Source organism: Cetorhinus maximus, chromosome 17, assembly GCF_964194155.1.
Source record: "Cetorhinus maximus chromosome 17, sCetMax3.hap1.1, whole genome shotgun sequence".
Classification (NCBI taxonomy): Eukaryota; Metazoa; Chordata; class Chondrichthyes; order Lamniformes; family Cetorhinidae; genus Cetorhinus; species Cetorhinus maximus.
Window position 1 is genome coordinate 73,739,885 of NC_135895.1, and position 27,809 is coordinate 73,767,693.

Here is a 27,809-nt window from a genome sequence, read left to right on the forward strand (position 1 = left end):
AGTTTTCAGTTTCTCACTGTGTAGTTTTCAGTGTCTCACTGTGTAGTTTTCAGTTTCTCACTGTGTAGTTTTCAGTGTCTCACTGTGTAGTTTTCAGTGTCTCACTGTGTAGTTTTCGGTCTCTCACTGTGCAGTTTTCAGTGTCTCACTGTGTAGTTTTCAGTGTCTCACTGTGCAGTTTTCAGTGTCTCAATGTGCATATTTCAGTGCTTCAATGTATAGTACTCAGTGTCTCACTGTGCAATTTTCAGTGTCTCACAGCGTAGTTCCCAATCTATCATTGTGTAGTTTTAAGTGTCTCACTGTGTAGTTCCCAATGTCTCACTATAGTTTTCAGTGTCTCACTGTGTAGTTTTCAGTGTCTCACTGTGTATCTTTCAGTGCTTCACTGTGTAGTTTTCAATGCTTCACTGTGTAGTTTTCAGTGTCTCACTGTGTAGCTTTCAATGCTTCACTGTGTAGTTTTCAATGCTTCACTGTGTAGTTTTCAGTGTCTCACTGTAGTTTTCAGTGTCTCACTGTGTAGTTTTCAGTGTCTCACTGTGTATCTTTCAGTGCTTCACTGTGTAGTTTTCAATGCTTCACTGTGTAGTTTTCAGTGTCTCACTGTGTAGTTTTCAGTGTCTCACTGTGTAGTTTTCAGTGTCTCACTGTGTAGTTTTCAGTGTCTCACTGTGTAGTTTTCAGTGTCTCACTGTAGTTTTCAGTGTCTCACTGTGTAGTTTTCAGTGTCTCACTGTGTAGTGTTCAGTGTCTCACTGTAGTTTTCAGTTTCTCACTGTGTAGTTTTCAGTGTCTCACTGTGTAGTTTTCAGTGTCTCACTGTGTAGTTTTCAGTGTCTCACTGTAGTTTTCATTGTCTCACTGTGTAGTTTTCAGTGTCTCACTGTGTATCTTTCAGTGCTTCACTGTGTAGTTTTCAATGCTTCACTGTGTAGTTTTCAGTGTCTCACTGTGTAGCTTTCAATGCTTCACTGTGTAGTTTTCAATGCTTCACTGTGTAGTTTTCAGTGTCTCAGTGTGTAGCTTTCAATGCTTCACTGTGTAGTTTTCAATGCTTCACTGTGTAGTTTTCAGTGTCTCACTGTGTAGTTTTCAGTGTCTCACTGTGTAGTTTTTAGTGTCTCACTGTGCAGTTTTCAGTGTCTCACTGTGTAGTTTTCAGTGTCTCACTGTGTAGCTTTCAGTGCTTCACTTTGTAGTTTTCAGTGTCTCTCTATGTAGTTTTCAGTGTCTCACTGTGTAGTTTTCAGTGTCTCACTGTGTAGCTTTCAGTGCTTCACTTTGTAGTTTTCAGTGTCTCTCTATGTAGTTTTCAGTGTCTCACTGTGTAGTTTTTAGTGTCTCACTGTGCAGTTTTCAGTGTCTCACTGTGTAGTTTTCAGTGTCTCACTGTGTAGCTTTCAGTGCTTCACTTTGTAGTTTTCAGTGTCTCTCTATGTAGTTTTCAGTGTCTCACTGTGTAGTTTTCAATGTCTCTCTCTATGTAGTTTTCAGTGTCTCACTGTGCAGTTTTCAGTTCCTCATTGTGCAGTTTTCAGTGTCTCAATGTGTAGTTTTCAGTGTCTCAATGTGTAGTTTTCAGTGTCTCACTGAGTAGTTTTCAGTTTCTCACTGTGCAGTTTTCAGTTTCTCACTGTGCAGTTTTCAGTTTCTCACTGTGCAGTTTTCAGTTTCTCACTGTGTAGTTTTCAGTGTCTCACTCTGTAGTTTTCAATGTCTCACTGGGTGTTCTCAGTGTCTCACTGTGTGGATTTCAGTGAAATCACTTACCGTTTTCAGTGCCTCTCTGTGTAATTGTCAGTGCTTCACTATGTAGTTTTCTGTGTCTCACTGTTTAGTTCTCAGTGTCTCACTGTGTGGATTTCAGTGAAATCACTTACCGTTTTCAGTGCCTCTCTGTGTAATTGTCAGTGCTTCACTATGTAGTTTTCTGTGTCTCACTGTTTAGTTTTTAGTGTCTCACTGTACAGATCGCAGTTTCTCACTTTGTAGTTTTCAGTTTCTCACTATGTAGTTTTGTGAGTCTCACTGTGTTGTTTTCAACGTCTCACTGTCTAGCTCTCAGTGTCACGCTGTGTAGTTCTGTGTCACACTGTGTTGTTCTGTGTCTCACTGTATCGTTCTGAGTGTCTCACTGTGTAGTTTTCAGTGCCTCACTGTCTAGTTTGCAGTGTCTCACTGGGTAGTTTTCAGTGCCTCATTATGCTGTTTTCAGTGACTCATTGTGCATGTATTCATGCCTCACTCTGCATTTACCAGTGGTTCACGGTGTATTTCTCTGTGTCTCACTGTGTAGATTCGAAAATCTCACTATGGGCTTCCTTATCTGACTATGTCGTCCTAAGTGTCTCACAATTCAGCTCTCAGTGCCTCACTGTGTAGTTTTCAGTGTCTCACTGTGTACTTTTCAGTGTCTCTCTGTGTAGTTTTCAGTGTCTCTCTGTGTAGTTTTCAGTGTCTCTCTGTGTAGTTCTCAGTGTCTGTCTGTGTCGTTTTCAGTGTCTCGCTGTGTAGTTTTCAGTGTCTCTCTGTGTAGTTTTCAGTGTCTCACTGTGTAGTTTTCAGTGTCTCACCGTGTAGTTCTCAGGGTCTCACTGTGCAGTTTTCAGTGTCTCACTGTGTACTTTTCAATGTCTCACTGTGTAGTTTTCAGTGTCTCACTGTGTAGTTTTCAGTGTCTCTCTGTGTAGTTTTCAATGTCTCACTGTGTAGTTTTCTGTGTCTTTCTGTGTGGTTTTCAGTGTCTCACTGTGTAGTTTTCAGTGTCTCACTGTGTAGTTTTCAGTGTCTCTCTGTGTAGTTTTCAGTGTCTCTCTGTGTAGTTTTCAGCGTCTCTCTGTGTAGTTCTCAGTGTCTCACTGTGTAGTTTTCAGTGTCTCACTGTGTAGTTCTCAGTGTCTCACTGTGTAGTTTTCAGTGTCTCACTGTGTAGTTTTCAGTGTGTCACTGTGTATCTTTCAGTGCTTCACTGTGTAGTTTTCAATGCTTCACTGTGTAGTTTTCAGTGTCTCACTGTGTAGCTTTCAATGCTTCACTGTGTAGTTTTCAATGCTTCACTGTGTAGTTTTCAGTGTCTCAGTGTGTAGCTTTCAATGCTTCACTGTGTCGTTTTCAATGCTTCACTGTGTAGTTTTCAGTGTCTCACTGTGTAGTTTTCAGTGTCTCACTGTGTAGTTTTCAGTGTCTCACTGTGCGGTTTTCAGTGTCTCACTGTGTAGTTATCAGTGTCTCACTGTGTAGCTTTCAGTGCTTCACTTTGTAGTTTTCAGTGTCTCTCTATGTAGTTTTCTGTGTCTCACTGTGTAGTTTTCAGTGTCTCTCTATGTAGTTTTCAGTGTCTCACTGTGCAGTTTTCAGTTCCTCATTGTGCAGTTTTCAGTGTCTCAATGTGTAGTTTTCAGTGTCTCACTGAGTAGTTTTCAGTGTCTCACTGTGCAGTTTTCAGTTTCTCACTGTGCAGTTTTCAGTTTCTCACTGTGCAGTTTTCAGTTTCTCACTGTGTAGTTTTCAGTGTCTCACTGTGTAGCTTTCAGTGCTTCACTGTGTAGTTTTCAGTGCCTTACTGTGTAGTTTTCAGTGTCTCACTGTGTAGTTTTCAGTGTCTCTCTCTATGTAGTTTTCAGTGTCTCACTGTGCAGTTTTCAGTTCCTCATTGTGCAGTTTTCAGTGTCTCAATGTGTAGTTTTCAGTGTCTCACTGAGTAGTTTTCAGTGTCTCACTGTGCAGTTTTCAGTTTCTCACTGTGCAGTTTTCAGTTTCTCACTGTGCAGTTTTCAGTTTCTCACTGTGTAGTTTTCAGTGTCTCACAGTGTAGCTTTCAGTGCTTCACTGTGTAGTTTTCAGTGCCTTACTGTGTAGTTTTCAGTTTCTCACTGTGCAGTTTTCAGTGTCTCACTGTGTAGTTTTCATTGTCTCACTGTAGTTTGCATTATCTCACTGTGCAGTTTTCTGTGCCTCTCTGTGTAGTTTAAAGTGTCTCATTATACAGTTCTCAGTAATTCACTGTGCACATCTTCGTGCCTCACTCTGCATTTACCTGTGGCTCAGGGTGTAGTTCTCTGTGTCTCACTGTGTAGTTCCGAGAGTCTCACTATCAGCTTCCCAGTCTGACTATGCATTCCTAAGTGTCTCACGATTTAGTTCTCTGCCTCACGGTGTGATTTTCAGTGTGTAACTGTGTACTTCTCTATGCCTCACTGTGCAGTTTTCAGTGCCTCACTGTGTGTTTCTCAGTGCCTCACTGTGTAGTTTTCAGTGTCTCACTGTGTAGTTTTCAGTGTCTCACTGTGTAGTTTTCTGTGTCTCTCTGTGTAGTTTTCAGTGCCTCACTGTGTAGTTATCAGTGTCTCACTGTGTAGTTTTCAGTGTCTCACTGTGTAGTTTTCTGTGTCTCACAGTGTAGTTTTCTGTGTCTCACTGTGTAGTTTTCTGTGTCTCTCTGTATGGTTTTCAGTGCCTCACTGTGTAGTTTTCAGTGCCTCACTGTGTAGTTTTCAGGCTCTTACTGTGCAGTTTTCAGTGTCTCACTGTGTAGTTTTCAGTGTCTCACTGTGTAGTTTTCAGTGTCTCACTGTGTAGTTTTCAGGGTCTCACTGTATAGTTCTCAGGGTCTCACTGTGCAGTTTTCAGTGTCTCACTGTGTAGTTTTAAGTTTCTCACTGTGTAGCCTTCAGTGTCTCACAGTGTAGTTTTCAGTGTGTCACTTTTTCATTTTCAGTGCCTCACTGTTTAGTTTTCAGTATCTCACTGTGTCGTTTTCAATGCTTCACTGTGTAGTTTTCAGTGCCTTACTGTCTGTTTCTCAGTGCCTCACTGTGCAGTTTTCAGTGTCTCACCGTTTAGTTTTCAGTGTCTCACTGTGTCGTTTTCAATGCTTCACTGTGTAGCTTTCAGTGCTTCACTGTGTGTTTCTCAGTGCCTTACTGTGTGTTTCTCAGTGCCTCACTGTGTAGTTTTCAGTATCTCACTGTGTCGTTTTCAATGCTTCACTGTGTAGCTTTCAGTGCTTCACTGTGTGTTTCTCAGTGCCTTACTGTGTAGTTTTCAGTGTCTCACTGTGTAGTTTTCAGTATCTCACTGTGCAGTTTTCAGTGTCTCACTGTGCAGTTTTCAGTGTCTCACTGTGCAGTTTTCAGTTTCTCATTGTGTAGTTCTGTACCTCACTGTGTAGTTTTCCATGTTTCATTGTGTAGTTCCCAATGTCTCACTGTAGATTTTAGTGATTCACTGTGTAGTTTTCAGTGTGTCACTGTAGTTTTCAGTGTCTCTCTGTGTAGTTCTCAGTGCCTGAATGTATAGTTTTCAGTGTCTCACTGTGTAGTTTTCAGTGCCTCACTGTCTAGTTTGCATTGTCTCACTGTGTAGTTTTCAGTGTCTCACTGTGTAGTTTTCAGTGCCTCACTGTCTAATTTGCAGTGTCTCACTGGGTAGTTTTCAGTGCCGCTCTATGTAGATTTAGGTTTCTCGTTATGCACTGCTCAGAGACTCACTGTGCATATCTTCGTGCCTCACTCTGCCTTTACCAGTGGTTTACGGTGTAGTTCTGTGTCTCACTGTGTAGATCAGAGAAACTCACTATGGGATTCCCAGTCTGACTATTGCATCCTAAGTGTCTCACGGTTTAGCTCTCAGTGCCTCACTGTGTGGTTTTCAGTGTCTCACTGTGCAGTTCAGTGTCTCACCATATAGTTCACATTGTCTCTCTGCATAATTCACAGTGTCACACCGTGTAGATCTGTATCTCACTGTGTAGTACTCAGTGTCCCATTACATAGTTCATAGTGTCTCACTATATAGCCCTCAGTATCTCACTGTGTAGTTATCAGTACCTCACTGTGTAGTTCTCAGTTTCTCACTGTGTAGTTTTCAGTTTCTCACTGTGTAGTTTTCAGTGTCTCACTGTGTAGTTTTCAGTGTCTCACTGTGTAGTTTTCAGTTTCTCACTGTGTAGTTTTCAGTGTCTCACTGTGTAGTTTTCAGTGTCTCACTGTGTAGTTTTCAGTGTCTCACTGTGTAGTGTTCAGTGTCTCACTGTAGCTTTCAGTGTCTCACTGTGTAGTTTTCAGTGTCTCACTGTGTATCTTTCAGTGCTTCACTGTGTAGTTTTCAATGCTTCACTGTGTAGTTTTCAGTGTCTCACTGTGTAGCTTTCAATGCTTCACTGTGTAGTTTTCAATGCTTCACTGTGTAGTTTTCAGTGTCTCAGTGTGTAGCTTTCAATGCTTCACTGTGTAGTTTTCAATGCTTCACTGTGTAGTTTTCAGTGTCTCACTGTGTAGTTTTCAGTGTCTCACTGTGTAGTTTTTAGTGTCTCACTGTGCAGTTTTCAGTGTCTCACTGTGTAGTTTTCAGTGTCTCACTGTGTAGCTTTCAGTGCTTCACTTTGTAGTTTTCAGTGTCTCTCTATGTAGTTTTCAGTGTCTCACTGTGTAGTTTTCAGTGTCTCACTGTGTAGCTTTCAGTGCTTCACTTTGTAGTTTTCAGTGTCTCTCTATGTAGTTTTCAGTGTCTCACTGTGTAGTTTTTAGTGTCTCACTGTGCAGTTTTCAGTGTCTCACTGTGTAGTTTTCAGTGTCTCACTGTGTAGCTTTCAGTGCTTCACTTTGTAGTTTTCAGTGTCTCTCTATGTAGTTTTCAGTGTCTCACTGTGTAGTTTTCAATGTCTCTCTCTATGTAGTTTTCAGTGTCTCACTGTGCAGTTTTCAGTTCCTCATTGTGCAGTTTTCAGTGTCTCAATGTGTAGTTTTCAGTGTCTCAATGTGTAGTTTTCAGTGTCTCACTGAGTAGTTTTCAGTTTCTCACTGTGCAGTTTTCAGTTTCTCACTGTGCAGTTTTCAGTTTCTCACTGTGCAGTTTTCAGTTTCTCACTGTGTAGTTTTCAGTGTCTCACTCTGTAGTTTTCAATGTCTCACTGGGTGTTCTCAGTGTCTCACTGTGTGGATTTCAGTGAAATCACTTACCGTTTTCAGTGCCTCTCTGTGTAATTGTCAGTGCTTCACTATGTAGTTTTCTGTGTCTCACTGTTTAGTTCTCAGTGTCTCACTGTGTGGATTTCAGTGAAATCACTTACCGTTTTCAGTGCCTCTCTGTGTAATTGTCAGTGCTTCACTATGTAGTTTTCTGTGTCTCACTGTTTAGTTTTTAGTGTCTCACTGTACAGATCGCAGTTTCTCACTTTGTAGTTTTCAGTTTCTCACTATGTAGTTTTGTGAGTCTCACTGTGTTGTTTTCAACGTCTCACTGTCTAGCTCTCAGTGTCACGCTGTGTAGTTCTGTGTCACACTGTGTTGTTCTGTGTCTCACTGTATCGTTCTGAGTGTCTCACTGTGTAGTTTTCAGTGCCTCACTGTCTAGTTTGCAGTGTCTCACTGGGTAGTTTTCAGTGCCTCATTATGCTGTTTTCAGTGACTCATTGTGCATGTATTCATGCCTCACTCTGCATTTACCAGTGGTTCACGGTGTATTTCTCTGTGTCTCACTGTGTAGATTCGAAAATCTCACTATGGGCTTCCTTATCTGACTATGTCGTCCTAAGTGTCTCACAATTCAGCTCTCAGTGCCTCACTGTGTAGTTTTCAGTGTCTCACTGTGTACTTTTCAGTGTCTCTCTGTGTAGTTTTCAGTGTCTCTCTGTGTAGTTTTCAGTGTCTCTCTGTGTAGTTCTCAGTGTCTGTCTGTGTCGTTTTCAGTGTCTCGCTGTGTAGTTTTCAGTGTCTCTCTGTGTAGTTTTCAGTGTCTCACTGTGTAGTTTTCAGTGTCTCACCGTGTAGTTCTCAGGGTCTCACTGTGCAGTTTTCAGTGTCTCACTGTGTACTTTTCAATGTCTCACTGTGTAGTTTTCAGTGTCTCACTGTGTAGTTTTCAGTGTCTCTCTGTGTAGTTTTCAATGTCTCACTGTGTAGTTTTCTGTGTCTTTCTGTGTGGTTTTCAGTGTCTCACTGTGTAGTTTTCAGTGTCTCACTGTGTAGTTTTCAGTGTCTCTCTGTGTAGTTTTCAGTGTCTCTCTGTGTAGTTTTCAGCGTCTCTCTGTGTAGTTCTCAGTGTCTCACTGTGTAGTTTTCAGTGTCTCACTGTGTAGTTCTCAGTGTCTCACTGTGTAGTTTTCAGTGTCTCACTGTGTAGTTTTCAGTGTGTCACTGTGTATCTTTCAGTGCTTCACTGTGTAGTTTTCAATGCTTCACTGTGTAGTTTTCAGTGTCTCACTGTGTAGCTTTCAATGCTTCACTGTGTAGTTTTCAATGCTTCACTGTGTAGTTTTCAGTGTCTCAGTGTGTAGCTTTCAATGCTTCACTGTGTCGTTTTCAATGCTTCACTGTGTAGTTTTCAGTGTCTCACTGTGTAGTTTTCAGTGTCTCACTGTGTAGTTTTCAGTGTCTCACTGTGCGGTTTTCAGTGTCTCACTGTGTAGTTATCAGTGTCTCACTGTGTAGCTTTCAGTGCTTCACTTTGTAGTTTTCAGTGTCTCTCTATGTAGTTTTCTGTGTCTCACTGTGTAGTTTTCAGTGTCTCTCTATGTAGTTTTCAGTGTCTCACTGTGCAGTTTTCAGTTCCTCATTGTGCAGTTTTCAGTGTCTCAATGTGTAGTTTTCAGTGTCTCACTGAGTAGTTTTCAGTGTCTCACTGTGCAGTTTTCAGTTTCTCACTGTGCAGTTTTCAGTTTCTCACTGTGCAGTTTTCAGTTTCTCACTGTGTAGTTTTCAGTGTCTCACTGTGTAGCTTTCAGTGCTTCACTGTGTAGTTTTCAGTGCCTTACTGTGTAGTTTTCAGTGTCTCACTGTGTAGTTTTCAGTTTCTCTCTGTGTAGTTTTCAGCGTCTCTCTGTGTAGTTCTCAGTGTCTCACTGTGTAGTTTTCAGTGTCTCACTGTGTAGTTTTCAGTGTCTCAGTGTGTAGCTTTCAATGCTTCACTGTGTAGTTTTCAATGCTTCACTGTGTAGTTTTCAGTGTCTCACTGTGTAGTTTTCAGTGTCTCACTGTGTAGTTTTTAGTGTCTCACTGTGCAGTTTTCAGTGTCTCACTGTGTCGTTTTCAGTGTCTCACTGTGTAGCTTTCAGTGCTTCACTTTGTAGTTTTCAGTGTCTCTCTATGTAGTTTTCAGTGTCTCACTGTGTAGTTTTCAGTGTCTCTCTCTATGTAGTTTTCAGTGTCTCACTGTGCAGTTTTCAGTTCCTCATTGTGCAGTTTTCAGTGTCTCAATGTGTAGTTTTCAGTGTCTCACTGAGTAGTTTTCAGTGTCTCACTGTGCAGTTTTCAGTTTCTCACTGTGCAGTTTTCAGTTTCTCACTGTGCAGTTTTCAGTTTCTCACTGTGTAGTTTTCAGTGTCTCACAGTGTAGCTTTCAGTGCTTCACTGTGTAGTTTTCAGTGCCTTACTGTGTAGTTTTCAGTTTCTCACTGTGCAGTTTTCAGTGTCTCACTGTGTAGTTTTCATTGTCTCACTGTAGTTTGCATTATCTCACTGTGCAGTTTTCTGTGCCTCTCTGTGTAGTTTAAAGTGTCTCATTATACAGTTCTCAGTAATTCACTGTGCACATCTTCGTGCCTCACTCTGCATTTACCTGTGGCTCAGGGTGTAGTTCTCTGTGTCTCACTGTGTAGTTCCGAGAGTCTCACTATCAGCTTCCCAGTCTGACTATGCATTCCTAAGTGTCTCACGATTTAGTTCTCTGCCTCACGGTGTGATTTTCAGTGTGTAACTGTGTACTTCTCTATGCCTCACTGTGCAGTTTTCAGTGCCTCACTGTGTGTTTCTCAGTGCCTCACTGTGTAGTTTCAGAGTCTCACTGTGTAGTTTTCAGTGTCTCACTGTGTAGTTTTCTGTGTCTCTCTGTGTAGTTTTCAGTGCCTCACTGTGTAGATATCAGTGTCTCACTGTGTAGTTTTCAGTGTCTCACTGTGTAGTTTTCTGTGTCTCACAGTGTAGTTTTCTGTGTCTCACTGTGTAGTTTTCTGTGTCTCTCTGTATGGTTTTCAGTGCCTCACTGTGTAGTTTTCAGTGCCTCACTGTGTAGTTTTCAGGCTCTTACTGTGCAGTTTTCAGTGTCTCACTGTGTAGTTTTCAGTGTCTCACTGTGTAGTTTTCAGTGTCTCACTGTGTAGTTTTCAGGGTCTCACTGTATAGTTCTCAGGGTCTCACTGTGCAGTTTTCAGTGTCTCACTGTGTAGTTTTAAGTTTCTCACTGTGTAGCCTTCAGTGTCTCACAGTGTAGTTTTCAGTGTGTCACTTTTTCATTTTCAGTGCCTCACTGTTTAGTTTTCAGTATCTCACTGTGTCGTTTTCAATGCTTCACTGTGTAGTTTTCAGTGCCTTACTGTCTGTTTCTCAGTGCCTCACTGTGTAGTTTTCAGTGTCTCACCGTTTAGTTTTCAGTGTCTCACTGTGTCGTTTTCAATGCTTCACTGTGTAGCTTTCAGTGCTTCACTGTGTGTTTCTCAGTGCCTTACTGTGTGTTTCTCAGTGCCTCACTGTGTAGTTTTCAGTATCTCACTGTGTCGTTTTCAATGCTTCACTGTGTAGCTTTCAGTGCTTCACTGTGTGTTTCTCAGTGCCTTACTGTGTAGTTTTCAGTGTCTCACTGTGTAGTTTTCAGTGTCTCACTGTGTAGTTTTCAGTATCTCACTGTGCAGTTTTCAGTGTCTCACTGTGCAGTTTTCAGTGTCTCACTGTGCAGTTTTCAGTTTCTCATTGTGTAGTTCTGTACCTCACTGTGTAGTTTTCCATGTTTCATTGTGTAGTTCCCAATGTCTCACTGTAGATTTTAGTGATTCACTGTGTAGTTTTCAGTGTGTCACTGTAGTTTTCAGTGTCTCTCTGTGTAGTTCTCAGTGCCTGAATGTATAGTTTTCAGTGTCTCACTGTGTAGTTTTCAGTGCCTCACTGTCTAGTTTGCATTGTCTCACTGTGTAGTTTTCAGTGTCTCACTGTGTAGTTTTCAGTGCCTCACTGTCTAATTTGCAGTGTCTCACTGGGTAGTTTTCAGTGCCGCTCTATGTAGATTTAGGTTTCTCGTTATGCACTGCTCAGAGACTCACTGTGCATATCTTCGTGCCTCACTCTGCCTTTACCAGTGGTTTACGGTGTAGTTCTGTGTCTCACTGTGTAGATCAGAGAAACTCACTATGGGATTCCCAGTCTGACTATTGCATCCTAAGTGTCTCACGGTTTAGCTCTCAGTGCCTCACTGTGTGGTTTTCAGTGTCTCACTGTGCAGTTCAGTGTCTCACCATATAGTTCACATTGTCTCTCTGCGTAATTCACAGTGTCACACCGTGTAGATCTGTATCTCACTGTGTAGTACTCAGTGTCCCATTACATAGTTCATAGTGTCTCACTATATAGCCCTCAGTGTCTTACTGTGTCATTCTCAGTATCTCACTGTGTAGTTATCAGTACCTCACTGTGTAGTTCTCAGTGTCTCACTGTGTAGTTTTCAGTTTCTCACTGTGTAGTTTTCAGTTTCTCACTGTGTAGTTTTCAGTGTCTCACTGTGTAGTTTTCAGTGTCTCACTGTGTAGTTTTCAGTGTCTCACTGTGTAGTTTTCAGTGTCTCACTGTGTAGTGTTCAGTGTCTCACTATGTAGTTTTCAGTGTCTCACTGTGTAGTTTTCAGTGTCTCACTGTGTAGTTTTCAGTTTCTCACTGTGTAGTTTTCAGTGTCTCACTGTGTAGTTTTCAGTTTCTCACTGTGTAGTTTTCAGTGTCTCACTGTGTAGTTTTCAGTGTCTCACTGTGTAGTTTTCAGTTTCTCACTGTGTAGTTTTCAGTGTCTCACTGTGTAGTTTTCAGTTTCTCACTGTGTAGTTTTCAGTGTCTCACTCTGTAGTTTTCAATGTCTCACTGGGTGTTCTCAGTGTCTCACTGTGTGGATTTCAGTGAAATCACTTACCGTTTTCAGTGCCTCTCTGTGTAATTGTCAGTGCTTCACTATGTAGTTTTCTGTGTCTCACTGTTTAGTTCTCAGTGTCTCACTGTGTGGATTTCAGTGAAATCACTTACCGTTTTCAGTGCCTTTCTGTGTAATTGTCAGTGCTTCACTATGTAGTTTTCTGTGTCTCACTGTTTAGTTTTTAGTGTCTCACTGTACAGATCGCAGTTTCTCACTTTGTAGTTTTCAGTTTCTCACTATGTAGTTTTGTGAGTCTCACTGTGTTGTTTTCAACGTCTCACTGTCTAGCTCTCAGTGTCACGCTGTGTAGTTCTGTGTCACACTGTGTTGTTCTGTGTCTCACTGTATCGTTCTGAGTGTCTCACTGTGTAGTTTTCAGTGCCTCACTGTCTAGTTTGCAGTGTCTCACTGGGTAGTTTTCAGTGCCTCATTATGCTGTTTTCAGTGACTCATTGTGCATGTATTCATGCCTCACTCTGCATTTACCAGTGGTTCACGGTGTATTTCTCTGTGTCTCACTGTGTAGATTCGAAAATCTCACTATGGGCTTCCTTATCTGACTATGTCGTCCTAAGTGTCTCACAATTCAGCTCTCAGTGCCTCACTGTGTAGTTTTCAGTGTCTCACTGTGTACTTTTCAGTGTCTCTCTGTGTAGTTTTCAGTGTCTCTCTGTGTAGTTTTCAGTGTCTCTCTGTGTAGTTCTCAGTGTCTGTCTGTGTCGTTTTCAGTGTCTCGCTGTGTAGTTTTCAGTGTCTCTCTGTGTAGTTTTCAGTGTCTCACTGTGTAGTTTTCAGTGTCTCACCGTGTAGTTCTCAGGGTCTCACTGTGCAGTTTTCAGTGTCTCACTGTGTACTTTTCAATGTCTCACTGTGTAGTTTTCAGTGTCTCACTGTGTAGTTTTCAGTGTCTCTCTGTGTAGTTTTCAATGTCTCACTGTGTAGTTTTCTGTGTCTTTCTGTGTGGTTTTCAGTGTCTCACTGTGTAGTTTTCAGTGTCTCACTGTGTAGTTTTCAGTGTCTCTCTGTGTAGTTTTCAGTGTCTCTCTGTGTAGTTTTCAGCGTCTCTCTGTGTAGTTCTCAGTGTCTCACTGTGTAGTTTTCAGTGTCTCACTGTGTAGTTTTCAGTGTGTCACTGTGTAGTATTCAGTGTCTCACTGTGTAGTTCTCAGTGTCTCACTGTGTAGCTTTCTGTGTCTCACTGTGTAGTTTTCAGTGTGTCACTGTGTAATATTCAGTGTCTCGCTGTTTAGTTTTCAGTGGCTCACTGTGCAGATTTCAGTGCTTCATTGTATAGGACTCAGTGTCTCACTGTGCAATTTTCAGTATCTCACAGCGTAGTTCCCAATCGATCACTGTGTTGTTTTAAGTGTCTCACTGTGCAGTTTTCAGTTTCTCACTGTGTAGTTCTCAGTGCCTCACTGTGTAGTTTTCAGTGTCTCACTGTGTAGTTTTCAATGTCTCACTGTGTAGTTCCCAATGTCTCACTATAGTTTTCAGTGATTCACTGTGTAGTTTTCAGTGTCTCACTGTGTAGATCTGTGCCTCACTGTGTAGTTTTCAGAGTCTCACTGTGTACTTTTCAATGTTTCACTATGTAGTTCTCAGTGTCTCACTGTGTAGTTCTCAGTGTCTCACTGTGTAGTTAGCATTCACTCACTGTGTAGTACTCAGTGTCTCACTGTGTAGTTAGCATTCACTCACTGTTGTTTGCATTCTCTCACTGTGCAGAATTCAGTGCCTCTCTATGTAGTTTAAAGTGTCTCATTATACAGTTCTCACTGACTCACTGAGCACATCTTCGTGCCTCTCTCTGCATTTACCTGTGGCTCAGGGTGTAGTTCTCTGTGTCTCACTGTGTAGTTCCGAGAATCTTACTATGGGCTTCCCAGTCTGACTATGTATTCCTAAGTGTCTCACGATTCAGCTCTCTGCCTCACGGTGTGATTTTCAGTGTGTAACTGTGTAATTCTCTCTGCCTGACTGTGTGGTTTTCAGTGCCTCACTGTGTAATTCTCTGTGTCTCACTGTTTAGTTTTCAGTGCTTCACTGTGTACTTCTCAGTGTCTCACAGTGCCGTTTTCAGTGTCTCACAGTGTAGTTCTCAATGAATCACTGTGTAGTTTTCAGTGACTCACTGTGCAGTTTTCCATTTCTCACTGTCTAGTTCTCAGTGCCTCAAAGTGTATTATTTCAGTGCCTCACTGTGTAGTTTTCAGTGCCTCACTGTGTAGTTTTCAGTGTCTCACTGTGTAGTTCTCAGTGTCTCACTGTGTAGTTCTCAGTGTCTCAGTGTGTAGTTCTCAATGTCTCACTGTGTAGCTCTCAGTGTCTCACTATGTAGTTCTCAGTGTCTCACTGTATAGTTCTCAGTGTCTCACTGTGTAGTTCTCAGTGTCTCACTGTTTAGTTTTCAGTTCTCACAGTGTAGTTCCCAATCAATCACTGTGTAGTTCTCAGTGCCTCACTGTCTCGCTCCCAATGTCTCCCTGTGTAGTTTCCAGTGTCTCACTGTGTAGTTCTGTGTCTCACTGTGTTATTCTCAGTGTCTCACTGTGTAGTCCTGTGCCCCACTGTGTAGTTTTCATTGTTTCACTGTGTAGTTCTCAGTGAGTCATTGTGTAGTTCTCAGTGTCTCACTGTGTAGTTCTCAGTGTCTCACTGTGTAGTTCTCAGTTTCTCACTGTGGAATTTTCAGTGTCTCACTGTGTGTAGTTCTCTGCCTAACTGTGCCGTACCCAATGTCTCACTGTGTCGTTTTCAGTGTCTCACTGTGTCGTTCTCAGTGTCTCACTGTGTAGTTCTCCGTGTCTCATTATGTAGTTCTCAGTGTCTCAGTTTGTAATTTTCAGTGTCCCACTGTGTAGTTCTCAGGTCTCACTGTGTAGTTTTCAGCGTCTCACTGTGTAGTTCTCAGTGCCTCACTGTGTAGTTTTCAGTGCCTCACTGTGTAGTTCTCAGTGTCTCACTGTGTAGTTTTCAGTGTCGCACTGTGTAGGTCTCAGTGTCTCACTGTGTAGTTCTCAGTGTCTCACTGTGCAGTTTTCAGTGAGTCTCCGAGCAGTTTTGTGTTCGTCAATGTGTAGTTCACAGAACCTCATTTTGGATTTCCCAGTCTGACTGTTTAGTTCTCAGGGTCTCAATGTCCAGTTTTCGGTGTCTCAATGTGTGGGTTTCAGTGTCTCACTGTTCGTTCCCAGAGTCTCACTGAGTAGTTCTCAATGCTTCACTGTGTAGTTCTCATTGCCTCATTGTGTAGTTCTCAGTGCCTCACTGTGTAGTTCTCAGTGCCTCACTGTGTAGTTCTCAGTGACTTACTGTGTAGATTTCAGTGCCTCACTGTGTTGTTCTCAGTGGCTCAATGTGTATTTTTCAGTGTCTCACTGTGTAGTTCTCAGTGTCTCACTGTGTCATTCTCAGTGTCTCACTGTGTCATTCTCAGTGTCTCACTGTGTAGTTCTCCGTGTCTCATTGTGTAGTTCTCCGTGTCTCAGTTTGTAATTTTCAGTGTCCCACTGTGTAGTTCTCAGTGTCTCACTGTGTAGTTTTCAGTGCCTCACTGTGTAGTTCTCAGTTTCTCACTGTGTAGTTTTCAGTGTCGCACTGTGTAGTTCTCAGTGTCTCACTGTGTAGTACTCAATGTCTCACTGTACAGGTTTCAGTTTCTCACTGTGTAGCTCCCAATGTCTCACTGTGGAGTTCTCAGTGTCTCACTGTGTAGTTCTGTGCCGCACTGTGTAGTTTTCAGTGTCGCACAGTGTTGTTCCCAATCTATCACTGTGTATTTTTCAGTGTCTCACTGTGTAATTTCCAATGTCTCACTGTGATGTTTTCAGTGTCTCACTGTGCAGTTTTCATGCTTCTCCGAGCAGTTTTCTGTTCGTCAATGTGTAGTTCACAGAACCTCATTTTGGATTTTCCAGTCTTACTGTTTAGTTCTCAGGGTCTCAATGTCCAGTTTTCGGTGTCTCAATGTGTGGGTTTCAATGTCTCACTGTTCATTCCCAGAGTCTCACTGAGTAGTTCTCACAGTCTCATTGTGTAGTTCTCAGTGCCTCACTGTCTAGTTTTTAGTGCCTCACTGTGTAGTTTTCAGCGTCTCGCTGTGTAGTTTTCAGTTTCTCGCTGTGTAGTTTTTATTGTGTCACTGTGTAATTTTCAGTGTCTCCCTGTGCAATTTTCAGTGTCTCACAGCATAGTTCCCAATGTATCACTGTGTCGTTTTAAGTGTCTCACTGTGCAGTTTTCAATTTCTCACTGTGTAGTTCTCAGTGCCTCACTGTGTAGTTTTCATTGTCTCACTGTGTAGTTTTCAATGTCTCACTGTGTAGTTCCCAATGTCTCACTATAGTTTTCAGTGATTCACTGTGTAGTTTTCAGTGTCTCACTGTGTAGATCTGTGCCTCACTGTGTAGTTTTCAGAGTCTCACTGTGTAGTTCTGTGTCTCACTGTGTAGTTCTCAGTGTCTCACTGTGTAGTCCTGTGCCCCACTGTGTAGTTTTCAATGTTTCACTGTGTAGTTCTCAGTGAGTTATTGTTTAGTTCTCAGTGTCTCACTGTGTAGTTCTCAGTTTCTCACTGTGGAATTTTCAGTGTCTCACTGTGTGTAGTTCTCTGCCTAACTGTGCCGTACCCAATGTCTCACTATGTAGTTTTCAATGTCTCACTGTGTAGTTCTCAGTGTCCCACTGTGTAGTTCTCAGTGCCTTACTGTGTAGTTTTCAGTGCCTCACTTTGTAGTTCTCAGTGGCTCAATGTATATTTTTCAGTGCCTCACTGTGTAGTTCTCAGTGTCTCACTGTAGTTCTCAGTGTCTCACTGTGTCGTTCTCAGTGTCTCACTGTGTAGTTCTCCGTGTCTCATTATGTAGTTCTCGGTGTCTCAGTTTGTAATTTTCAGTCTCCCACTGTGTAGTTATCAGTGTCTCACTGTGTAGTTTTCAGTGCCTCACTGTGTAGTTTTCATTGTCTCACTGTGTAGTTTTCATTGTCTCACTGTAGTTTGCAGTATCTCACTGCAGTTATCAATGCCTCTCTATGTAGTTTTAAGTGTCTCATTATACAGCTCTCAGTGACTCACTGTGTAGTTTTCAGTGTCTCGCTGTGTAGTTCCCAATGTCTCACTGTGCAGTTTTCAGTTTCCCACAGTGTAATTCCCAATGTATCACTGTGTAGTTTTCATGTCTCACTGTGTAGTTTTCAGTTTCCCACAGTGTAGTTCCCAATGTATTACTGTGTAGTTTTCATGTCTCACTGTGTAGTTTTCAGTTTCTCACTGTGTAGTTCTGTGCCTCACTGTGTCGTTTTCAATGTTTCATTGTGTCGTTCCTAAAGTCTCACTGTAGTTTTCAGTGATTCACTGTGTAGTTTTCAGTGATTCACTGTGTAGTTTTCAGTGTTTCATTGTGTGGTTCTGTGTCTCACTGTGTAGTTCTCAGTGCCTCTCTATGTAGTTTTAGGTGTCTCATTACACAGTTCTCAGTGACTCACTGTTCATATCTTCGTGCCTCACTCTGCATTTACCAGTGGTTCACGGTGTAGTTCTCATTGTCTCACTGTGTAGATCAGAGAAACTCACTATGGGCTTCCCAGTCTGACTATGTTGTCCGAAGTGTCTCACGATTTAGCTCTCAGTGCCTCACTGTGTGGTTTTCAGTGTCTAACTGTGTAGTTTTCATTGTCTCACTGTAGTTTGCAGTATCTCACTGCAGTTATCAATGCCTCTCTATGTAGTTTTAAGTGTCTCATTATACAGCTCTCAGTGACTCACTGTGTAGTTTTCAGTGTCTCGCTGTGTAGTTCCCAATGTCTCACTGAGCAGTTTTCAGTTTCCCACAGTGTAATTCCCAATGTATCACTGTGTAGTTTTCATGTCTCACTGTGTAGTTTTCAGTTTCCCACAGTGTAGTTCCCAATGTATTACTGTGTAGTTTTCATGTCTCACTGTGTAGTTTTCAGTTTCTCACTGTGTAGTTCTGTGCCTCACTGTGTCGTTTTCAATGTTTCATTGTGTAGTTCCTAAAGTCTCACTGTAGTTTTCAGTGATTCACTGTGTAGTTTTCAGTGATTCACTGTGTAGTTTTCAGTGTTTCATTGTGTGGTTCTGTGTCTCACTGTGTAGTTCTCAGTGCCTCTCTATGTAGTTTTAGGTGTCTCATTACACAGTTCTCAGTGACTCACTGTTCATATCTTCGTGCCTCACTCTGCATTTACCAGTGGTTCACGGTGTAGTTCTCATTGTCTCACTGTGTAGATCAGAGAAACTCACTATGGGCTTCCCAGTCTGACTATGTTGTCCGAAGTGTCTCACGATTTAGCTCTCAGTGCCTCACTGTGTGGTTTTCAGTGTCTAACTGTGTAATTCTCTGTGTCTCACTGTGTAGTTTTTAGTGTCTCACTGTGTAGTTTTCAGTGTTGCACTGTGTAGTTTTCAGTGTCGCACTGTGTAGTTCTCAGTGCCTCACTGTGTAGTTCTGAGTGTCTCACTTGTAGTTCTCAGTGTCTCAGTTGTAATTTTGAGTGTCTCACTGTGTAGTTCTCAGTGTCTCACTGTGCAGTTTTCAGTGCGTCTCCGAGGAGTTTTCTGTTCGTCAATGTGTAGTTCACAGAACCTCATTGTGGATGTCCCAGTCTGACTCAGGGTCAGTCAGGGTCTCAATGTCCAGTTTTCGGTGTCACAATGTGTGGGTTTCAGTGTCTCACTGTTCATTCCCAGAGTCTCACTGAGTAGCTGTCACATCTCACTGTGTGTTTCTCAGTGCCTCACTGTGTTTTTATCAGTGCCTCACTGTGTTGTTCTCAGTTCCTCACTGTGTTGTTCTCAGTGCCTCACTGTGTTGTTCTCAGTGCCTCACTGTGTTGTTCTCAGTGCCTCACTGTGTTGTTCTCAGTGCCTCACTGTGTAGTTTTCAGTGCCTCACTGTGTGTTTCTCAGTGCCTCACTGTGTTGTTCTCAGTGCCTCACTGTGTTTTTCTCAGTGCCTCACTGTGTTGTTCTCAGTTCCTCACTGTGTTGTTCTCAGTGCCTCACTATGTTGTTCTCAGTGCCTCACTGTGTTGTTCTCAGTGCCTCACTGTGTAGTTTTCAGTGCCTCACTGTGTGTTTCTCAGTGCCTCACTGTGTTGTTCTCAGTTCCTCACTGTGTTATTCTCAGTTCCTCACTGTGTTTCTCAGTGCCTCACTATGTAGTTCCCAAAGTCTCACAATGGACTTCCCAGCCTGACTGTTTAGTTCTCAGTGCCTCACTGTGTAGTTTTCAGTATCTCACTGTGTCGTTTATTTATATTGATTCACGGGATGGGGGCTTCGCTGGCTGGGCTGCATCTATTGCCCATCCCTAGTTTTCCTGGAGATGGTGTGAGTGAGCTTTCTTCTTGAACTGCTGTCCCAGTGTCTCACTGTGTAGCCCTCAGAGTCTCTTTGTGCATTTTTCGGTGCCTCACTGTGTAGTTCTCAGTCTCTCACTGTGTAGTTGTCAGAGTCTCTTTGCGCAGTTTTCAGTGTCTCACTGTGTAGAACTCAGTGCCCCACAATGCAATTCACATACTTCACTGTATAGTTCTCAGTGTCTTTCTGTGTAGTTGTGTGTCTCACTGTGAGGTTCGCAGTGCTTCACTGTGCAGCCCTCAGCTTCTCACTGTGTTCTTCTGTGTCTCACTGTGTAGTTCTCAGTCTCTCACTGGGTAGTTCTCAGTGTCTCGCTGTGTAGTACTCAGTGTCTCACAATGTAGTTCACATATCTCACTGTAATGTTCTCAGTGTCTCACTATGTAGTTCTCAGTGCTTCACTGTGTAGCTCAGTGTCTCACTGTGAAATTCTCTGTGGCCCACTGTATTGTTTTCAGTCTCTCACTGTGTTGTTCTCAGTCGCTCACTGTGTAGTATTCAGTGTCACTCTGTGTAGATCTCAGTGTCTCACTGTGTTGTTCACAGTGCTTCAATATGTATTTCTGTGTCTCAGTTTTTACTTTACAGTGCTCCACTGTGTAGTTGTCACTGTCTCACTGTGTAGTTCCCATAGTCTCACCATTGACTTCCCGGTCGGACCATGTAGTTCTCAGTGTCTCACACTGTAGTTCACATATCTCACTGTATAGGTCTCAGTGTCTCACCGTGTGGATTTCAGTGTCCCACTATGTAGTTCTCAGTGCTTCACTGTATAGCTCAGTGTCTCACTGTGAAATTTTCGGTGTCCCATTGTGTTGTTCTCAGACTCTCACTGTGCAGTTTTCAGTGTCTCCCTGTGTAGATCTCAGTGTCTCCCTGTGTAGTTCACAGTGTCTTACCGTGTACATCTCAGTGCCGCAATGTGTATTTCTGTGTCTCACTTTTTACTTCACAGTGCCCCACTGTGTAGTTCTCAGTGCCCCACTGTGTAGTTCTCAGTGTCTCACTGTGTAGTTCTCAGTGTCTCACTGTGTAGTTGTCAGTATCTCACTGTGTAGTTGTCAGTGTCTCACTATGTAGTTATCAGTGTCTCACTATGTAGTTGTCAGTGTCTCACTGTGTAGTTATCAGTGTCTCACTATGTAGTTATCAGTGTCTCACTATGTAGTTGTCAGTGTCTCACTGTGTAGTTGTGTGTCCCACTGTGTAGTTCTCAGTCTCTCACTATGTAGTTCCCAGTGTCTCACTCTGTAGTTGTCAGTGTCTCACTGTGTAGTTCTCAGTGTCTCACTGTGTAGTTCTCAGTGTCTCACTGTGTAGTTCTCAGTGTCTCACTATGTAGTTCTCAGTGTCTCACTGTGAAATACTCAGTGTCTCACTGTGTAATACTCAGTGTCTCACTGTGTAATACTCAGTGCCTCAATGTGTGTTTCTGTGCCTTACTGTGTAGTTCTCAGTCTCTCACTGTGTGGATTTCAGTGTCCCACTGTGTAGTTCTTAGTGCCTCAATATGTAGTTCCCAAAGTCTCACAATGGACTTCCGTGTCTGACTGTTGAGTTCTCAGGGTCTCACTGTGTGGGTTTCAGTGTCTCCTTTTCGTTCCCAGAGTCTCACAGAGTAGTTGTCACAGTCTCACTGTGTCGTTCTCAGTGCCTCACTGTATGGCTTTCACTGTCTCACTGTGTCATTCTCATTGCCTCACTGTATGGTTTTCAGTGCCTCACTGTATGGTTTTCAGTATCTCACCATATTGTTTTCAGCTTCTTACTGTGTAGATCTCAGTGCCTCAATGTGTGTTTCTGTGCCTTACTGTGTCGTTTCCAGTTCTTCACTGTGCAGTTTTCAGTGTCTCACTGTGTTGATCTCAGTGCCTCAATGTGTGTTTCCAGTGTCTCACTGTGTAGTTAATTTATGTTCATTCATGTGATGGCGGCTTCGCTGGCTGGGCTGCGTTTATTGCCCATCCCTAGTTGTCCTGGAGAAGGTGGTGACATCTCTGTGTTGTTCTGTGTCTCACTGTGTCTTTTGCAGTGTCTTACTTTGTAGATCCCAGTGTCTCACTGTGTAGCCCTCAGAGTCTCTTTGTGCATTTTTCAGTGTCTCACTGTGTAGTTCTCAGTCTTTCACTGTGTAGTTGTCAGAGTCTCTTTGCTCAGTTTTCAGTGTCTCACTGTGTAGAACTCAGTGCCCCACAATGCAATTCACATAGTTCACTGTATAGTTCTCAGTGTCTTTCTGTGTAGTTCTGTGTCTCACTGTGTAGTTCTCAGTCTCTCACTGGGTAGTTCTCAGTGTCTCACTGTGTAGTACTCAGTGTCTCACAACGTAGTTCACATATCTCACTGTAATGTTCTCAGTGTCTCACTACGTAGTTCACATATCTCACTGTATAGGTCTCAGTGTCTCACTATGTAGTTGTGTGTCCCACTGTGTAGCTCTCAGTCTCTCACTATGTAGTTCCCAGTGTCCCACTGTGTAGTTCTCAGTCTCTCACTGTGTGGGTTTCAGTGTCCCACTATGTAGTTCTCAGTCCCTCACTGTGTGGGTTTCAGTGTCCCACTGTTTAATTCTTAGTGCCTCAATATGTAGTTCCCAAAGTCTCACAATGGACTTCCGTGTCTGACTGTTGAGTTCTCAGGGTCTCACTGTGTGGGTTTCAGTGTCTCTTTTTTGTTCCCAGAGTCTCACTGAGTAGTTGTCACAGTCTCACTTTGTAGTTCTCAGTGCCTCACTGTATGGTTTTCAGTGTCTCACTGTGCTGTTCTCATTGCCTCACTGTATGGTTTTCAGTATCTCACCATATTGTTTTCAGCTTCTTACTGTGTAGATCTCAGTGCCTCAATGTGTGTTTCTGTGCCTTATTGTGTCGTTTCCAGTTCTTCACTGTGTAGTTTTCAGTGTCTCACTGTGTTAATCTCAGTGCCTCAATGTGTGTTTCCGTGCCTCACTGTGTTGTTTCCAGTGGCTCACTGTATAGTTAATTTATGTTCATTCATGTGATGGCGGCTTCACTGGCTGGGCTGCGTTTATTGCCCATCCCTAGTTGTCCTGGAGAAGGTGGTGACATCTCTGTGTTGTTCTGTGTCTCACTGTGTCTTTTGCAGTGTCTCATTTTGTAGATCCCAGTGTCTCACTGTGTAGCCCTCAGAGTTTCTTTGTGCATTTTTCGGTGTCTCACTGTGTAGTTCTCAGTCTCTCACTGTGTAGTTGTCAGAGTCTCTTTGCTCAGTTTTCAGTGTCTCACTGTGTAGAACTCAGTGCCCCACAATGCAATTCACATAGTTCACTGTATAGTTCTCAGTGTCTTTCTGTGTAGTTCTGTGTCTCACTGTGTAGTTCTCAGTCTCTCACTGGGTAGTTCTCAGTGTCTCGCTGTGTAGTACTCAGTGTCTCACAATATAGTTCACATATCTCACTGTAATGTTCTCAGTGTCTCACTATGTAGTTCTCAGTGCTTCACTGTGAAATTCTGTGTGACCCACGGTGTTGTTCTCAATCGCTCACTGTGGAGTTTTCAGTGTCACTCTGTGCAGATCTCAGTGTCTCACTATGTTGTTCACAATGCTTCAATATGTATTTCTGTGTCTCAGTTTTTACTTTACAGTGCCCCACTTTGTAGTTGTCAGTGTCTCACTGTGTAGTTCCCAGAGTCTCAACATGGACTTACCAGTCGGACCGTGTAGTTCTCAGTGTCTCACAATATAGTTCACATATCTCACTGTATAGGTCTCGGTGTCTCACTGTGTAGTTGTGTGTCCCACTTTGTAGATCCCAGTGTCTCACTGTGTAGCCCTCAGAGTCTCTTTGTGCATTTTTTGGTGTCCCACTGTGTAGTTCACAGTCTCTCACTGTGTAGTTGTCAGAGTCTCTTTGTGCAGTTTTCAGTGTCTCACTGTGTAGAACTCAGTGCCCCACAATGCAATTCACATACTTCACTGTATAGTTCTCAGTGTCTTTCTGTGTAGTTGTGTGTCTCACTGTGTAGTCCTCAGTCTCTCACTGGGTAGTTCTCAGCGTCTCGCTGTGTAGTACTCAGTGTCTCACAATGTAGTTCACATATCTCACTGTAATGTTCTCAGTCTCTCACTATGTAGTTCCCAGTGTCTCACTGTGTAGTTCTCAGTCTCTCACTATGTAGTTCCCAGTGTCTCGCTGTGTAGTTCTCAGTCTCTCACTATGTAGTTCCCAGTGTTTCACTGTGTAGTTCACAGTCTCTCACTGTGTAGTTCTCAGTCTCTCACTATGTAGTTCTCAGCGTCTCACTGTGTAATACTCAGTGCCTCAATGTGTGTTTCTGTGCCTTACTGTGTAGTTTCCAGTTCTTCACTGTGCAGTTTTCAGTGTCCCACTGTGTAGTTCTTAGTGCCTCAATATGTAGTTCGCAAAGTCTCACAATGGACTTCCGTGTCTGACTGTTGAGTTCTCAGGGTCTCACTGTGTGGGTTTCAGTGTCTCCTTTTCGTTCCCAGAGTCTCATTGAGTAGTTGTCACAGTCCCACTGTGTCGTTCTCAGTGCCTCACTGTATGGTTTTCAGTGTTTCACTGTGTCGTTCTCATTGCCTCACTGTATGGTTTTCAGTGTCTCACTGTGCAGCTTTCAGTGTCTCACTGTGTTGATCTCAGTGCCTCAATGTGTGTTTCTGTGCCTCACTGTGTTGTTTCCAGCGTCTCACTGTGTAGTTAATTTATGTTCATTCATGTGATGGCGGCTTCGCTGGCTGGGCTGCGTTTATTGCCCATCCCTAGTTGTCCTGGAGAAGGTGGTGACATCTCCGTGTTGTTCTGTGTCTCACTGTGTCTTTTGCAGTGTCTCACTTTGTAGATCCCAGTGTCTCACTGTGTAGCCCTCAGAGTCTCTTTGTGCATTTTTTGGTGTCTCACTGTGTAGTTCTCAGTCTCTCACTGTGTAGTTGTCAGAGTCTCTTTGCTCAGTTTTCAGTGTCTCACTGTGTAGAACTCAGTGCCCCACAATGCAATTCACATACTTCACTGTATAGTTCTTAATGTCTTTCTGTGTAGTTCTGTGTCTCACTGTGTAGTTCTCAGTCTCTCACTGGGTAGTTGTCAGAGTCTCTTTGCGCAGTTTTCAGTGTCTCACTGTGTAGAACTCAGTGCCCCACAATGCAATTCACATACTTCACTGTATAGTTCTCAGTGTCTTTCTGTGTAGTTCTGTGTCTCACTGTGTAGATCTCAGTCTCTCACTGGGTAGTTCTCAGTGTCTCGCTGTGTAGTACTCAGTGTCTCACAATATAGTTCACATATCTCACTGTAATGTTCTCAGTGTCTCACTATGTAGTTCTCAGTGCTTCACTGTGTAGCTCAGTCTCTCACTGTGAAATTCTCTGTGACCCACTGTGTTGTTCTCAATCGCTCACTGTGTAGTTTTCAGTGTCATTCTGTGTAGATCTCAGTGTCTCTGTGTTGTTCACAGTGCCTCAATTTGTATCTCTGTGTCTCAGTTTTTAGTTTACAGTGCCCCACTGTGTAGTTGTCAGTGTCTCACTGTGTAGTTCCCAGAGTCTCACCATGGACTTCCCAGTCGGGCCATGCAGTTCTCAGTGTCTCACAATATAGTTCACATATCTCACTGTATAGGTCTCGGTGTCTCACCGTGTGGATTTCATTGTCCCACTGTGTAGTTCTCAGTCTCTCACTGTGTGGGTTTCAGTGTCCCACTATGCAGTTCTCAGTCTCTCAGTGTGTGGGTTTCAGTGTCCCACTATGTAGTTCTTAGTGCCTCAATATGTAGTTCCCAAAGTCTCACAATGGACTTCCCTGTCTGACTGTTTAGTTCTCAGGGTCTCAATGTCCAGTTTTCTGTGTCTCACTGTGTGGGTTTCAGTGTCTCAGTGTTCGTTCCCAGAGTCTCACTGAGTCGTTGTCACTGTCTCACTGAGTAGTTGTCACAGTCTCACTGTGTAGTTCTCAGTGCCTCACTGTATGGTTTTCAGTGTCTCACTGTGCTGTTCTCATTGCCTCACTGTTTAGTTCTCAGTATCTCACCATATTGTTTTCAGCGTCTTACTGTGTAGATCTCAGTGCCTCAATGTGTGTTTCTGTGCCTCACTGTGTTGTTTCCAGTGTCTCACTGTGTAGTTAATTTATGTTCATTCATGTGATGGCGGCTTTACTGGCTGGGCTGCGTTTATTGCCTATCCTTAGTTGTCCTGGAGAAGGTGGTGGCATCTCTGTGTTGTTCTCCATCTCACTGTGTCTTTTGCAGTGTCTCACTTTGTAGATCCCAGTGTCTCACTGTGTAGTTCTCAGTGTCTCAATGTGTAGTTTCCAGTTTCTCACGATGCAGTTTTCAGTTTCTCAGTGTCGATCTGTCGCCTAACAAATTTGATTTAATTTTTTGAGGAGGTGACCAGGTGTGTAGATGAGTGTAGTGCAGTTGATGTAGTTTATATGGACTTCAGCAAAGCCTTTGACAAGGTCCCACATTGGACACTTATAAAGAAGGCAAAGGCACATGGGATACTGGGTAATTTGATAAGATGGATTCAAAATTGGCTTAGTTGTAGGAGATATAGGGTGATGCCAGCAGGATGCTTTAGTGACTGGAATCCAGTGTCCAGTGGCGTACCACAGGGATCTGTGCTGTGTCCCCTATTATTTGTCATTTATATAAACAACATAGATGACTATGTAGGGGGTAGGATTAGTAAGTTTGTGTATGACGCACAGATTGGCTGGGTGGTTAACAGTGAGGTTGAGTGCCTTGGGCTACAGGAAGATATAGACGGGATGGTCAAATGGGCAGATAAGTGGCAGATGGAATTTAACCCTGAAAAGTGTGAGATGATACACTTTGGAAGGAGTAATTTGACAAGGAAGTATTCAATGAACGGCATGGCACTAGGAAGTTCTGAGGAACAAAGGCAACTTGGCATTTGTGTCCATAGATCTCTAAAGGTGGAGGGGCATGTTAGTGGGGTGGTGAAAAAGGCATATGGGACACTTGCCTTTATCAATTGAGGCATAGATTACAAAAATACGGAGGTTATGTTGGAGTTGTATAGAACCTTGGTGAGGCCACAGCTGGAGTACTGTGTGCAGTTCTGGTCACCACATTATAGGAAGGATGTGATTGTACTGGAGGGGGTGCAGAGGAGATTCACCAGAATGTTGCCTGGGATGAAACATTTAAGTTATGAAGAGAGGTTGGATAGACTTGGATTTTTTTCGTTGGAGCAGAGAAGACTGAAGGGCGACCTGATCGAGGTGTACCAGATTATGAGGGGCATGGACAGGGTGGATAGGGAGCAGTTGTTGCCCTTATTTGAAGGGTCAGTCACAAGGGTGCATAAGTTCAAGGTGAGGGGCAGGAGGTTTAGGGGGGATGTGAGGAAAATATTTTTTACCCAGAGGGTGGTGACGGTCTGGAATGCACTGCCTGGGAGGGTGATGGAGGCAGGTTACCGCACATCCTTTAAAAAGTACCTGGATGAGCACTTAGCACGTCATGACATTCAAGGCTTTGGTAGTGCTGGTAAATGGGATTAGGTAGGTAGGTCAGGTGTTTCTCACGTGTTGGTGCAGACACGATGGGCCGAAGGCCCTCTTCTGCACTATGATTCTGTGTATTGCTCACTGTGTCTCACTGTGTAATGCTCAGTGTCTCACTGTGTAATACTCAGTGTCTCACTGTGTATTTCTCAGTGCCTCACTGTGTATTTCTCAGTGTCTCACTGTGTATTTCTCAGTGTCTCACTGTGTATTTCTCAGTGTCTCACTGAGCAGTTCCCAGTGTCTCGCTGTGTAGTTTTGAGTGTCTCACTGTGTAGTTTTGAGTGTCTCACTGTGTAGTTTTGAGTGTCTCACTGTGTAGTTTTGAGTGTCTCACTGTGTACTTCACAGTGTCTCACTATGTAGCTCTCAGCGTTTCACCGTGTAGTTTTCAATGTCTCACTGTGTAGTTGTCCAAGAACAAAGAAAAGTACAGCACAGGAACAGGCCCTTCAGCCCTCCAAACCTGCACTGATCATATTGCCCGTCAACTAAAACATTTTGCACTTCCGGGGTCCGTTTCCCTCTATTCCCATCCTATTCATGTATTTGTCAAGCTGCCTCTTAAACACCACTATTGCACCTGCTTCCACCACCTCCTCTGGCAGCGAATTCCAGACCCTCACTACCCTCTGCATAAAAAACTTGCCCCGTACATCTCCTCTAAGGTTTTCTCCTCTCACCTTAAATCTATGTCCCCTAGTTATTGACTCTTCCACCCTGGGAAAAAGCTTCTGACTATCTACTCTGTCCATGCCACTCATAATTTTGTAAACTTATATCAAGTCGGCCCTCAATCTCCATCACTCTAGTGAGAACAATCCAAGTTACTCCAACTTCTCCTCATAGCTAATAACCTCCAGACCAGGCAGCATCCTGGATAACCTCCTCTGCACCCTCTCCAACGCCTCCATATCCTTCTGGTAATGTGGTGACCAGAATTGCATGCGACATTCCAAGTGTGGCCTAACCAAGGTTCTATACAGCTGCAGCATGACTTCCCAGCTTTTATACTCAATACCCCTG

The 27,809-nt window shown here is 43.2% G+C and overlaps 1 protein-coding gene across 1 annotated transcript in view; it reads left to right on the forward strand.

Annotated features, from left to right (window-relative positions):
- Window positions 1-27,809, forward strand: part of LOC144692683 (putative voltage-dependent R-type calcium channel subunit alpha-1E) — a 902,642-nt gene that overhangs the window by 617,603 nt on the left and 257,230 nt on the right. The window contains 1 exon segment of the mRNA XM_078561778.1: window positions 26,093-26,139. Coding sequence (XP_078417904.1) covers window positions 26,093-26,139 — 47 coding nt within the window.